The 12,591-nt window shown below is 30.9% G+C and overlaps 1 protein-coding gene across 2 annotated transcripts in view; it reads left to right on the forward strand.

Annotated features, from left to right (window-relative positions):
• ArfGAP3 (ADP-ribosylation factor GTPase activating protein 3) overlaps nucleotides 1–12,591 on the forward strand; it is a 54,522-nt gene that overhangs the window by 39,004 nt on the left and 2,927 nt on the right. For both annotated transcript variants that reach the window (XM_072525905.1, XM_072525904.1), the window contains one exon: nucleotides 7,144–7,274. In XM_072525905.1, the coding sequence (XP_072382006.1) occupies nucleotides 7,144–7,274 (131 nt within the window). The remainder of the gene's footprint in view (nucleotides 1–7,143; nucleotides 7,275–12,591) is intronic.

Here is a 12,591-nt window from a genome sequence, read left to right on the forward strand (position 1 = left end):
ACATAAATAAAATATAAAATTGAAATTTTAATATTAAATTAAAAAAAAAACAGCAAATCTTGCATACAGCTTTATTCTTCAAGTAGATGGATAGTTGTTGGTGAATTCAAATGCTGGTTGGAGTTATATTTCAGGAATATATTGAGTTTTCATAGCAGCTGCCACCTACTGAAGTATATATATTAGTCCCTATGATCGAGCATATCAAGGGGGACAGGAAAAATATAAATCAGACCAAAAAAGTAAAATAATAAACCTTATGTTAGCACCATCATAACTTTTTAAATATTTCCTTGCCATATGAAGATTACAAATAATTACAATATTATATAGCAAATAGCAAATTGGCAAGGATGAAATGAATATAATTATTATTAAACAAATAGTTCAATTATATTAAAGATACTAACTGCACATGGTTTGAAAAGAAGGACGTGGGTTGGAGGTTAGATGTGTATAACAAGTCAAATATGAAATTATAAAAAGAAAGATATAAAAAAAATTGATTAACTAGAAATTTACTCATCCCAGAAAAGATTGAACGATATTAATGATTTTTTACTCGAAGCATGCCCTTTTCTAGAAGAACGACAACTTTCCTTTCTATTTTGAAGTACAGCTGACATGACAAAAGTCAAAGAGTAGTCAACTGACAGATATACTTTGTCGACTGAAGTGGGCATATAAATTTTATGTTTCACGGCATAGAACATAATGGGTCTGAATAAAGGAATTAGAATATTAAGTGAAAATTAAAATCGAAATTTAGATTATGAGAATATTTAGTAAATAGAAAGTTGACTGAAGAGTTGAGTGCCAACTATTTTGCAAATAAAAATAGTAAAATAAAAGATAAAATTAATAGATGAATAAAATCCAAAAAGAGATTAAATAAAATTATTATTTAAAGAAGAATAACAAACAAACAAACAAGGTTTTATTTATTTATATTTCTCTTGTATATCATAAAAGTTTTGTGTGTTTCACCGTAGAAAGGATTTACATAAAATAAATAACACATAAACAAAGAACAAAATAAACAATAAATAAACACACGCACATAACAAATATCCCTAAAAGTGCACTTTTTATCTATCTCGTATGTTATGGTGTTACATGCTCTAAGTAGATACCAAATATATTTACCAATATAAATGGATTTTATCGGACTTCTTGGTGCTGTGTACATCGTATTGAACCTTTTCCCATGCTCCTGGCTTGTCTGCCAAATTTTCTTTAAAAAGTTTAAATACAATTTACTATTTTTATTTGTAATAAGCCACAATTTTATATAAACTAAGTTTATTTTGACGTTTCAATTTCCACTTCGGAAATCGTCCTCAACATACAAAAAAATCATAAATTAAACAAATTTTAAATCATGAATGTGTTGCTTGTGTGAGTCCATTTCAAAAGGTGAAAGAAATAATAAGTTAGACTTACTCACAATCAATTTAATTTAACTAATCGGACGACCGGTTTCGCTTTCTATAATATGCAAAGCATCTTCAGGTCACGATACAAAGTTAAAATGCTGAAAACAATAATCCCTTATTAGGGTGTTGTCTAATAAAGATAAAAAACATAGGTAGGTGATATAAATTATATAAATTACAGTAATTATGCCAATATTACATGTCTGTGGTTTTATAAATGAATAAAAATAATAATAATAAAATGTTTAAGCAGACAAGGTAAGACCCACAAATTGGTAACATCGTCTATTAAACTGTAATGAATCAATAAATAAATAAACAACTAAATAAACATTACTTACATGCCGGTACTCTATTAATTGATGGTTGAAAGAACATGGTTCAAACTATCTTGGATTGTTGCTTGGAGAACTCAGGTTAACTATTGTAATTGTTTAACAGTAAACTGGGAAGTTCTTGAGGAGACAGATTTTATCCAATGAAGTAGAGATAGGTGGAATGTATTGTTTGTTTTATGAAAGTAATGTTCTATACCATTAATTTCTTTAAAGTTATTTAAGTTTATTCTGGAGATATATTTATGAAATGTGTGTTATTTATTGAGATTTTATGTTTTGTTCTGGAAGGTGACAGTTGTAAGACAATGAATAGGAATGGATGTACAGATTGTGTGGGTGTGCAATTGTACAATCTTGTAGTTATCAAAATTTCTTTGATAAAGTTGTGGAAATATCTGGCAAATTAATGTAAAGTCCAGAGATTTTTATGTTAAAATTAAATTAAGACACTTTTACACACACAGAAACACACAGAAAACACTTTAAAAAAACGGGGGACGAAACAAACATTTAATTTAAAATAAAAGGAGAGGATTTCCAAAAGAACTACATTTCTTATTAGGAGACAATGAGTTTTTTATGTGCTGTATATCAGATTTTAGAGGTAAACTTGACAAATGTAGGTTAAAGTGTGACAGTTCTTCTTCTATTTTAAATGCTGTAAGTTAAGTTATCCAGTTTATGAAACAAGCTGATATTAATAAAAATCTAAAATTTTTTAATTTTAGATATCAAAGTTATTTGATGTGTTAATATTGGCATACTTTAACAAACTTTAAATAATTGATTTCAATGTAACAATATAAATAATTGTAATACTTATTCTATGATAACTAACTCAGCTTAGTCAAAGTTACAGAACAAACTTAAGTGATTATTTGTTAATTAAATTAAAATATGTACATTTGTATTGAAAATGTATAATGTATAACTAAATTACAAACTTTCTTTGAAAATAATTGTTGGTGTGAGTCATCTGTCATGGTGTGTATAAGTATTTTTAAATATTTATTCCAATTCTGATATGTTAATATGGAACTGAAATAATAAGCTAATAAACCATTGTTGATAAAATTATTGATAAATTAAAGAAATTGACTGAAAATTAAGTATTCAAAGGTTAGTTGGTAATTTTAATATCTGACAGTTGGGACCGGAAATTGGTTATACCGACAGGTAAAAGGTTCTCTATTTAAACCGGTGTAAAGTAAAATTATTCTTATTTCAATTTTCCAATACCATGAAGAGGTATCATCACACCGACACGAACATTGGTGAGTTTGTACAATAATTTCTGTGACACTTTAACAATTTTAAATTTAAAACAGTTTATAGTTAAAATATAATATTTCTATTAGAAAATGTAGATTTGCTAATTATTAGGATTAACAAAATTCTATTTAATTAATACTGCCAGTCTGAACGACTTTACCATGTTGTGTTGGGAACAATCAAACCACGTGTTAATTTGAAATTAAATATTTTGTAAAATGAGTGTATGTCGCAACCGGATGGGGTGTAATAATAATTTTGGGTTAAATAAGTTGAGGTACCATACCAGTTCAATACTGATGTTTTATATAGTTTTAGGAAAATGTAGTTTAAAGTAATATGTAATAATAATTTTGATACATACATACAATACATTTTGATACATACAATACATTTGATATACTCCTCAGATTATTTGAATTTCTACATAAAGTTTAAAATACGGTCCCCATTGATTAAGTTTTTTGTTCACTGGATTCATTTACATATTACTTTAAACTACATTTTCCTAAAACTATATAAAACATCAGTATTGAACTGGTATGGTACCTCAACTTATTTAACCCAAAATTATTATTACACCCCATCCGGTTGCGACATACACTCATTTTACAAAATATTTAATTTCAAATTAACACGTGGTTTGATTGTTCCCAACACAACATGGTAAAGTCGTTCAGACTGGCAGTATTAATTAAATAGAATTTTGTTAATCCTAATAATTAGCAAATCTACATTTTCTAATAGAAATATTATATTTTAACTATAAACTGTTTTAAATTTAAAATTGTTAAAGTGTCACAGAAATTATTGTACAAACTCACCAATGTTCGTGTCGGTGTGATGATACCTCTTCATGGTATTGGAAAATTGAAATAAGAATAATTTTACTTTACACCGGTTTAAATAGAGAACCTTTTACCTGTCGGTATAACCAATTTCCGGTCCCAACTGTCAGATATTAAAATTACCAACTAACCTTTGAATACTTAATTTTCAGTCAATTTCTTTAATTTATCAATAATTTTATCAACAATGGTTTATTAGCTTATTATTTCAGTTCCATATTAACATATCAGAATTGGAATAAATATTTAAAAATACTTATACACACCATGACAGATGACTCACACCAACAATTATTTTCAAAGAAAGTTTGTAATTTAGTTATACATTATACATTTTCAATACAAATGTACATATTTTAATTTAATTAACAAATAATCACTTAAGTTTGTTCTGTAACTTTGACTAAGCTGAGTTAGTTATCATAGAATAAGTATTACAATTATTTATATTGTTACATTGAAATCAATTATTTAAAGTTTGTTAAAGTATGCCAATATTAACACATCAAATAACTTTGATATCTAAAATTAAAAAATTTTAGATTTTTATTAATATCAGCTTGTTTCATAAACTGGATAACTTAACTTACAGCATTTAAAATAGAAGAAGAACTGTCACACTTTAACCTACATTTGTCAAGTTTACCTCTAAAATCTGATATACAGTACATAAAAAACTCATTGTCTCCTAATAAGAAATGTAGTTCTTTTGGAAATCCTCTCCTTTTATTTTAAATTAAATGTTTGTTTCGTCCCCCGTTTTTTTAAAGTGTTTTCTGTGTGTTTCTGTGTGTGTAAAAGTGTCTTAATTTAATTTTAACATAAAAATCTCTGGACTTTACAGTAATTTGCCAGATATTTCCACAACTTTATCAAAGAAATTTTGATAACTACAAGATTGTACAATTGCACACCCACACAATCTGTACATCCATTCCTATTCATTGTCTTACAACTGTCACCTTCCAGAACAAAACATAAAATCTCAATAAATAACACACATTTCATAAATATATCTCCAGAATAAACTTAAATAACTTTAAAGAAATTAATGGTATAGAACATTACTTTCATAAAACAAACAATACATTCCACCTATCTCTACTTCATTGGATAAAATCTGTCTCCTCAAGAACTTCCCAGTTTACTGTTAAACAATTACAATAGTTAACCTGAGTTCTCCAAGCAACAATCCAAGATAGTTTGAACCATGTTCTTTCAACAATCAATTAATAGAGTACCGGCATGTAAGTAATGTTTATTTAGTTGTTTATTTATTTATTGATTCATTACAGTTTAATAGACGATGTTACCAATTTGTGGGTCTTACCTTGTCTGCTTAAACATTTTATTATTATTATTTTTATTCATTTATAAAACCACAGACATGTAATATTGGCATAATTACTGTAATTTATATAATTTATATCACCTACCTATGTTTTTTATCTTTATTAGACAACACCCTAATAAGGGATTATTGTTTTCAGCATTTTAACTTTGTATCGTGACCTGAAGATGCTTTGCATATTATAGAAAGCGAAACCGGTCGTCCGATTAGTTAAATTAAATTGATTGTGAGTAAGTCTAACTTATTATTTCTTTCACCTTTTTTAAACAAATTTTGTTTTTGTTATTTGGTAAAAAAAATGTTTCTATAATTTTATTTTATCTGACTCTTCAGACAATTCAGACATATATTATACATTTTAAAGTAGATATCTGTAAAATAATATTGTCAACATTTTTGAGTTAGTTCCTGAGACCACTTTATTTAAATATAGTACATTCGATTACATGAAAACAACTTTTACTTAAAAATACCCATCAAAAAAATCATAGCATGTTATTTGTCCTTAAAAAGACAACTACATGCAGTGATGACAGTAAATTCTCCTGTTAGTTATTCCATTATAAATCATGAGGAAAAACCCCTTTATGGTAAGTATTTGGTCATACATTTAATTTACTCTAAATATTAACATCAAATTCTGATTTTATATGTGTTATTTTAAAACGTAAATGATGTATCCTCAATATGTTATTGACTAAGAGCTGTAAACAAAAGTGTTAACAAAAAATTATTACCCATTTATTTAAAAACAAGGACTTCCACAAGATTGGCGAAAGGAAACAATAAAACACCACAAGCAATCCAGAAAGCTCACAAGAAGGAATTTACAAATGACAACAATATCATATTAGTTGCGAGCTGTAAAAGTAGTCCAGAGATGGAAGCCCCAAGGAAACAGAACAAGAGGAAGGCCCCGTAAAAGATGGATAGACGACGTAGAGAGGGATCTTAAAACCATGAACATCAGGCAGTGGCGAAGGAAAGTATCCGACAGGGCAGAATGGAAGAACATTGTTAAGCAGGCCAAGACTCACAAAGGGTTGTAGCGCCATTAGAAGAAAAAGAAATAAGTCTCTACAACATCACAAGAGAGATCAAAGAACTGCATGTATAAAATACCCTGTGAATGTAACAGTTTCTATGTAGGAGAAACCGAAAGACTACTAGGTGTCAGGATAAATGAGCATGAAACATACATCAAAAATAGAGACTTCGACAAATCACAGATATGGAAATATATATAGAGTACAATGGAAAGATGCATGAATAGTCATGAAAAAAAAAACAGATATGAAAAAGAGAAAAATCAAAGAAGCAACTCTCATTCCACTGAATGAAGAAAAATGTGTAGCAAACCCATCAGCGGAATGTAGCACGCCTTGTTGCCAATACTAAAAGAAAAATCAGCAAAAAGAATATACCAACATTAGCGGATTGATAGAAAGTCAGAAACACATCATCTACAATTATACATAATTCATATATAACACTATACATAAACATATAATACATAAACACATAAGACAAATGAACACATAACCAAACTAAACACAGAAAATAATCAGAATTTCATACCATTAGCAATCATCATCAAGCAATAAAACACTAAAACCACCACTCTCAGAATTTTCAACTAAAAGCATGGCTATTTGCCTACAAGAGCGAGGCAAAGTAATTTACACATCAATTTGAAAAATATAACCGCCAAACATCTTTTGGTTATAATAACACCCCACTATTTTTTAAAAACAATCTTTTTTAAAAACGATTTCCGGATTGTAAATCAAAACGTCAAACAACAATTATAAAATGTCATTTTCGTTACAATCAATTGTGGCTTAATCCATATAAACATAATATTTATACATTTTTTAAAACACTTCTTTTTATTTTAGAGGCAAATTATTCATCTAATAATGTACCCGCTTATGATCTAGAAGATGTTAAAGAAAGTGTCCGACAAGGTGTTACAAAAGTAGCTGGCAAGTTGGGATCTATGGCTAACGATTTAATGTCATCTATTCAGGTAAACTAGTTCGATATTCGTTCGAATATTCGATATTCGTTATTCGATATTCGATATTCGTTCGAATATTCGATAGAAAATGTTTTATCACTGATAGTGTAAGTCTAGGTTTATATCCTTTGGTTCTAAAATTTTTGCACTACTCTCCTAATTAACACGTCTTCTTCAAAATGTCTTCTTTTTTGCATATTTGGTAGCCTTCTATAATATAAAATTAGTAGCTATGAGTGTTTAGCGTCTCCCTACATATTAATTATCAGTCGGCTAAATTAATTATATTGTTAGTAACATAATGTTAGACTTACTTTACTTTATCGTGTCCGGACATGTCATTCATACAATTTCGGCCCAGTATCGGGCTACGTCGGTTCCATCTTTGTTGGCGAGCCACAAATCTTCGAGGGTACATCGATGAGGACAGTTTCTGCATGTAAGAAGATGTTCCATATTCCGTGTTTCTCCACTGTCACAGTTCACATCATCTTGGTCGATTTTTCCCCATTTTGTTATGTTTAATTTTTGTGGAGCGACCCCCGTTCTTATCCGATTCATAGTTTTCAACGTTTTAAAGTCTAGGGACTGGCCGGTCCATTGAACCTGAGAAGAGAAAAGTACTCAGGCGGTTCATCCTGCACTGTTCCAAGGAAGCTTTTCCTAGATTTTAATCGCTATATCGTTTAAATAAGTTTCTATCGCTTTCTCTGGTTCAAAGTGCATATCCACCTTAAATTCTTTCCGATACTGTATATGACTTCTTTGGGTGCCGTACGTTATGCAGTGTGTAGGCGCTCCTGCTGGTTGTTGAATGTACAGTTATGCCGCACCAGTTATATCTCTGAACCATGAATGTTGATTTCGCCCAAGGGCTCTCGACCTTCAACTGTACCCATTAAGATAATATTTAGGAGATTATATTTATTTCGTAGAATCTGGTCCAAGTGTGAGACCCATCCCGGCTTACGAGATCTAATAATTCTCTTTGGACATCTTCCTAGAACCTATCCATCTGTTACATGGTCCATTTGCTACATGTTCTAAATAGCCTTCTGAGGCTCCACATTTCGAAAGCCTCCACACGATTCAGAGATCTCACATAAGTGACCAGGTCTCACTTCCGTACATCAGGATGGGCCATATGTAGCATTTCAAGTAACGGGTTCTAAGTGTTAAAGGATCTTCACGGCGAAGGAGGTATTTGTCAAGTTTAACGAATGCGTTCCTAATCATACTGACCATCATACAAGAAACAGTGAGAGAAATTAAAGAACAACACCTGAAGAAAGATACAGAGAAATTGAGAAAAACGGAAATCGTGGATGACCGATGAAATACTTGAACTTATGGATCAGAGAAGAAAAACAAAGAAAATCTCCAAGAATATAAGAGCATACATACCATCGTCAGAGGAAAAATAAGAGAAGCCAAAGAGAAACAAAAAACAGAACAATGCCAAGAAATAGAGGAGTATCAGAGTCGATATGATAACTTCAATGTTCATCGAAAGATGGAGGAAATAGCTGGAAAGTTCCAAAAACGCAACAGCGGAAAAATAACAGATGATGAAGGCAATCTTGCCATAACCAAAGAAGATAAAAAGAAAGTATGGGAAGAATACTTGGATAAGCTTTTCCATGACATTAGAACAATACAAGAGCCCACCATTGAAAACATTCAGGTCCCGAAATCCTACCAGAAGAAGTAACGGCAGCCGTCAGACAAATGGAAGATCGAAAGGCACCGGCACTTGGTGAAATTCCTGCAGAACTGTTGAAGCTATTAGATGCAGAACAAATAAAAATAATAACTGAAATATTTAATGACATATACAAGGCAGGAAAAATACCAGTAGAGTGGCTCAAATCGGAGTTCGTACCATTGCCCAAAAAACCAGGAGTAAAAGTTTGTGAAGATTATAGGACCATAAGCCTAATGAGCCATCTGCTGAAGCTGTTTTTAAAAGTCATCCACAAAAGAATTTACCGGAAATGCGAGGAACAAATTGCGCCCAATCAGTTTGGATTTGTGAACGCCGTTGGTACGAGGGAAGCTTTATTTAGCGTGCAGGTATTGTTTCAGAAATGTAGAAATGTTAGCTGTAATGTTTTTGCATGCCTGATTTACTACGAGAAGGCTTTCGATAGAGTCAGGCGTGAACAAATGATGGAAGTGCAGAAGAGGACAGGGATTGACGGAGACTTAAAAATAGCTAACCTGTATTGGAATCAATCAGCGGTACTCCGAATAGATGGAGAATATACAGATCAGGTCAAAATCTTAAGGGGAATGAGACAGGGTTGCAAAATTTCACCACTGATATTCAATGTGTACTCGGAGCACATTTTTGAAGAGGCTCTAAAAGATATTGATGAAGGCATCTCAATAAATGGGGTCAAGATCAATAACCTGCAGTATGCAGATGATACAATAGTGTTTTCCAATACCATAGAAGGACTGCAAAACTTAATGAACAAAATAACGGAAACAAGTAGAAAATATGGACTGGATATAAACACCAGCAAAACCAAGCTAATGATCATCAGCAAGGAAAACATAAAAAGCAAATCTGTATGTGAACCAAATGAGAATTGAGAATGAGAACGTGTCTCACAATATAACTACTTGGGAACTATAATCAATGAGTCATGGGACAATACCCAAGAGATTAAATGTCGCATCGAAAAAGCAAAAAGTGAATTCTTGACTATGAGTTCTGTGTTCAAGAGCCATGACCTCACCCTAGAATCAAAAATAAGGCTCCTTAAATGTTATGTGTACTCAGTGCTTCTGTACGGAGTAGAAACGTGGACATTGAAGGCGGAAACTCTATCAAAACTTTAGGCTTTTGAGCTATGGTCATACAGAAGGATCCTGAAGATACCATGGACAGACAAAGTCACCAATGAAGAAGTACTGCGGAGGATGAACATAACTGCGGATTTGGTCAACATCGCGAAGAGCCGTAAGCTGCAGTACTTGGGACATATAATGAGAAATCAAGGCAGATACGAGCTACTTCAATGCATTTTGCAAGGTAAAATTGAAGGAAAAAGAGCCCCAGGACGAAGAAAAATATCCTGGCTTGCTAACCTGAGAGCATGGTATAGAAAGACCTCAACACAGCTATTTCGTATAGCAACCAACAAAGTCATCATAGCCAAAATGATCGCCAACGTTCGGAACGGACAGGCACCCTAAGAAGAAGAAGTTCCTAGTCATCGCTACTCTTATCGTCATTTCCAGCTTACAGTCCCACTTAATCCATAAGTGCGTATTATAATTCTGATTCTAATATTGATGGTTCAGTTAATTCTATTTTGCTATCATAGACATTTACGTTACGATTGTCAGAGAAAAGATCTAGTATGTACATTTGCCATATTTCACATTGTTCCTGTTGTGGATATTATTTTTCTCTAACATAAGCGGAGAAATAAAACTTCTATAGAAGTTGATTGCAGATACGACGATTAATTAATCCTCGTCAAAGCAAGGTACAGTTCGATGTTGAAGAAAGATTGTTGACTGCAAGTATTTTATTTTATTTGAGCATAATTGATTTTACAAACACTTTTATTACAAAACTTGTCTTGAAATAAGTACGTTTAAAAGTACTTTGCTACGTAAAACGAGCATGTATAGCGAGTTGCATTAACTATATACTGAGGATTGCGATGTGATTGTGTATGCAGTAACTAAGGCGAGATATTTGTATGCGTAAATAGCGAGTGCGATATGATTCTTTTTACTAGCTAGGACGTTTTTAGAGAAAACGAGCCTTTGATATTAATTTTAAGCGAGGGGAGATTTTGTACTATCTTTTTATGGTTTTTAGTTTTGTAAATTCAAAAAGCAATATTTTTTTACGATCGGCTCTTAAACACCCTTTTAGTAAGGATAGAACAATAAAAAATGCAGGTGTATATAAAGGGTTTGGTCCATATTATTTTTTATGACTATAAAAGGAAGTCAGACCTAGATTTACTGTCGCCCCAGATATTATATATATATATATATATATATATATATATATATATATATATATATATATATATATATATATATATATAAAATAAAGTTTTATTATGAGGTTGCAGTCATTAATAGGGCAGGAAAGTGAAACTCTTTGGTCTTTATCAAGCTTTCGCAAAATTTATTTGCTTCTTCAGGATATGCTAAAATATGGTATCAGTAAATACAATGAAATTATAATTAAATAGCATTGTATAAAACTAGTATAAAAATTAAAAATTAAAAAAAATATAAAAATTCTACAAAATTAAATAAAAATAAAATTAAAATATTGTACTTCATAACTATATAATTTTATTAAGTTAAGTTTTAATGTTTTGTAAATTTGAAAATTTAATGGATTAACCTCATGTTGTAAGTTTTTATACTAGTTTTATACAATGCTATTTAATTATAATTTCATTGTATTTACTGATACCATATTTTAGCATATCCTGAAGAAGCAAATAAATTTTGCGAAAGCTTGATAAAGAACAAAGAGTTTCACTTTCCTGCCCTATTAATGACTGCAACCTCATAATAAAACTTTATTTTACATAACGTGTCAGTCAATAATACCTAACTACTTATATATATATATATATATATATATATATATATATATATATATATATATATATATATATATATATATATATATATATATATATATATATAGTACAGGGCGGGATTATGTTTTGTTGATAAAGAAATATATACCGAGTCGTATTAATCAAGAAATATGTTTTGTCGATAAATGTATGTGTTACGGCCGTATCCTAAGATCCACGTTTCAGCCCCATACATCAAAACCGATCTTATTAAGGTCTTGTATATATTGAGGTTTACTGCGCGTTTTATATTTTTATTTCTTAAATGTTTCTGGAGACCGTGAACATTTCAGTTTGCTATTGATATTATTTAGTCGCTTGTCGTGTTTTGTTTCGTTTACTAGCGATCCAAGATATGTGAATTCTTTGATTTGCTCAAAGGTATGGTTGTTAATTTGAATTATCTGTTGGATATTTTGGGGATTTTTAAAAACTAACATATATTTGGTTTTTTCCTCGTTTACCACAAGTCCTAATTGACTTGTCGCGTCCGCAAGCCTTGTAAAACACTACACCATGTCTCTCATACTTCTGCCCACTATAACAATATCGTCAGCGAATGCGAGAATTTGCGTCGATCTATTAAAAATAGTTTTATTCATTCTAATATTTAATTGTCTGATTGCCTTTTCCAAGGCAATATTAAAGAGGAGACACGCCAGTGCGTCCCCCTGTCTTAGACCATTATTAATGTCAAA

Source organism: Diabrotica undecimpunctata, chromosome 3 (assembly GCF_040954645.1).
Source record: "Diabrotica undecimpunctata isolate CICGRU chromosome 3, icDiaUnde3, whole genome shotgun sequence".
NCBI lineage: Eukaryota > Metazoa > Arthropoda > Insecta > Coleoptera > Chrysomelidae > Diabrotica > Diabrotica undecimpunctata.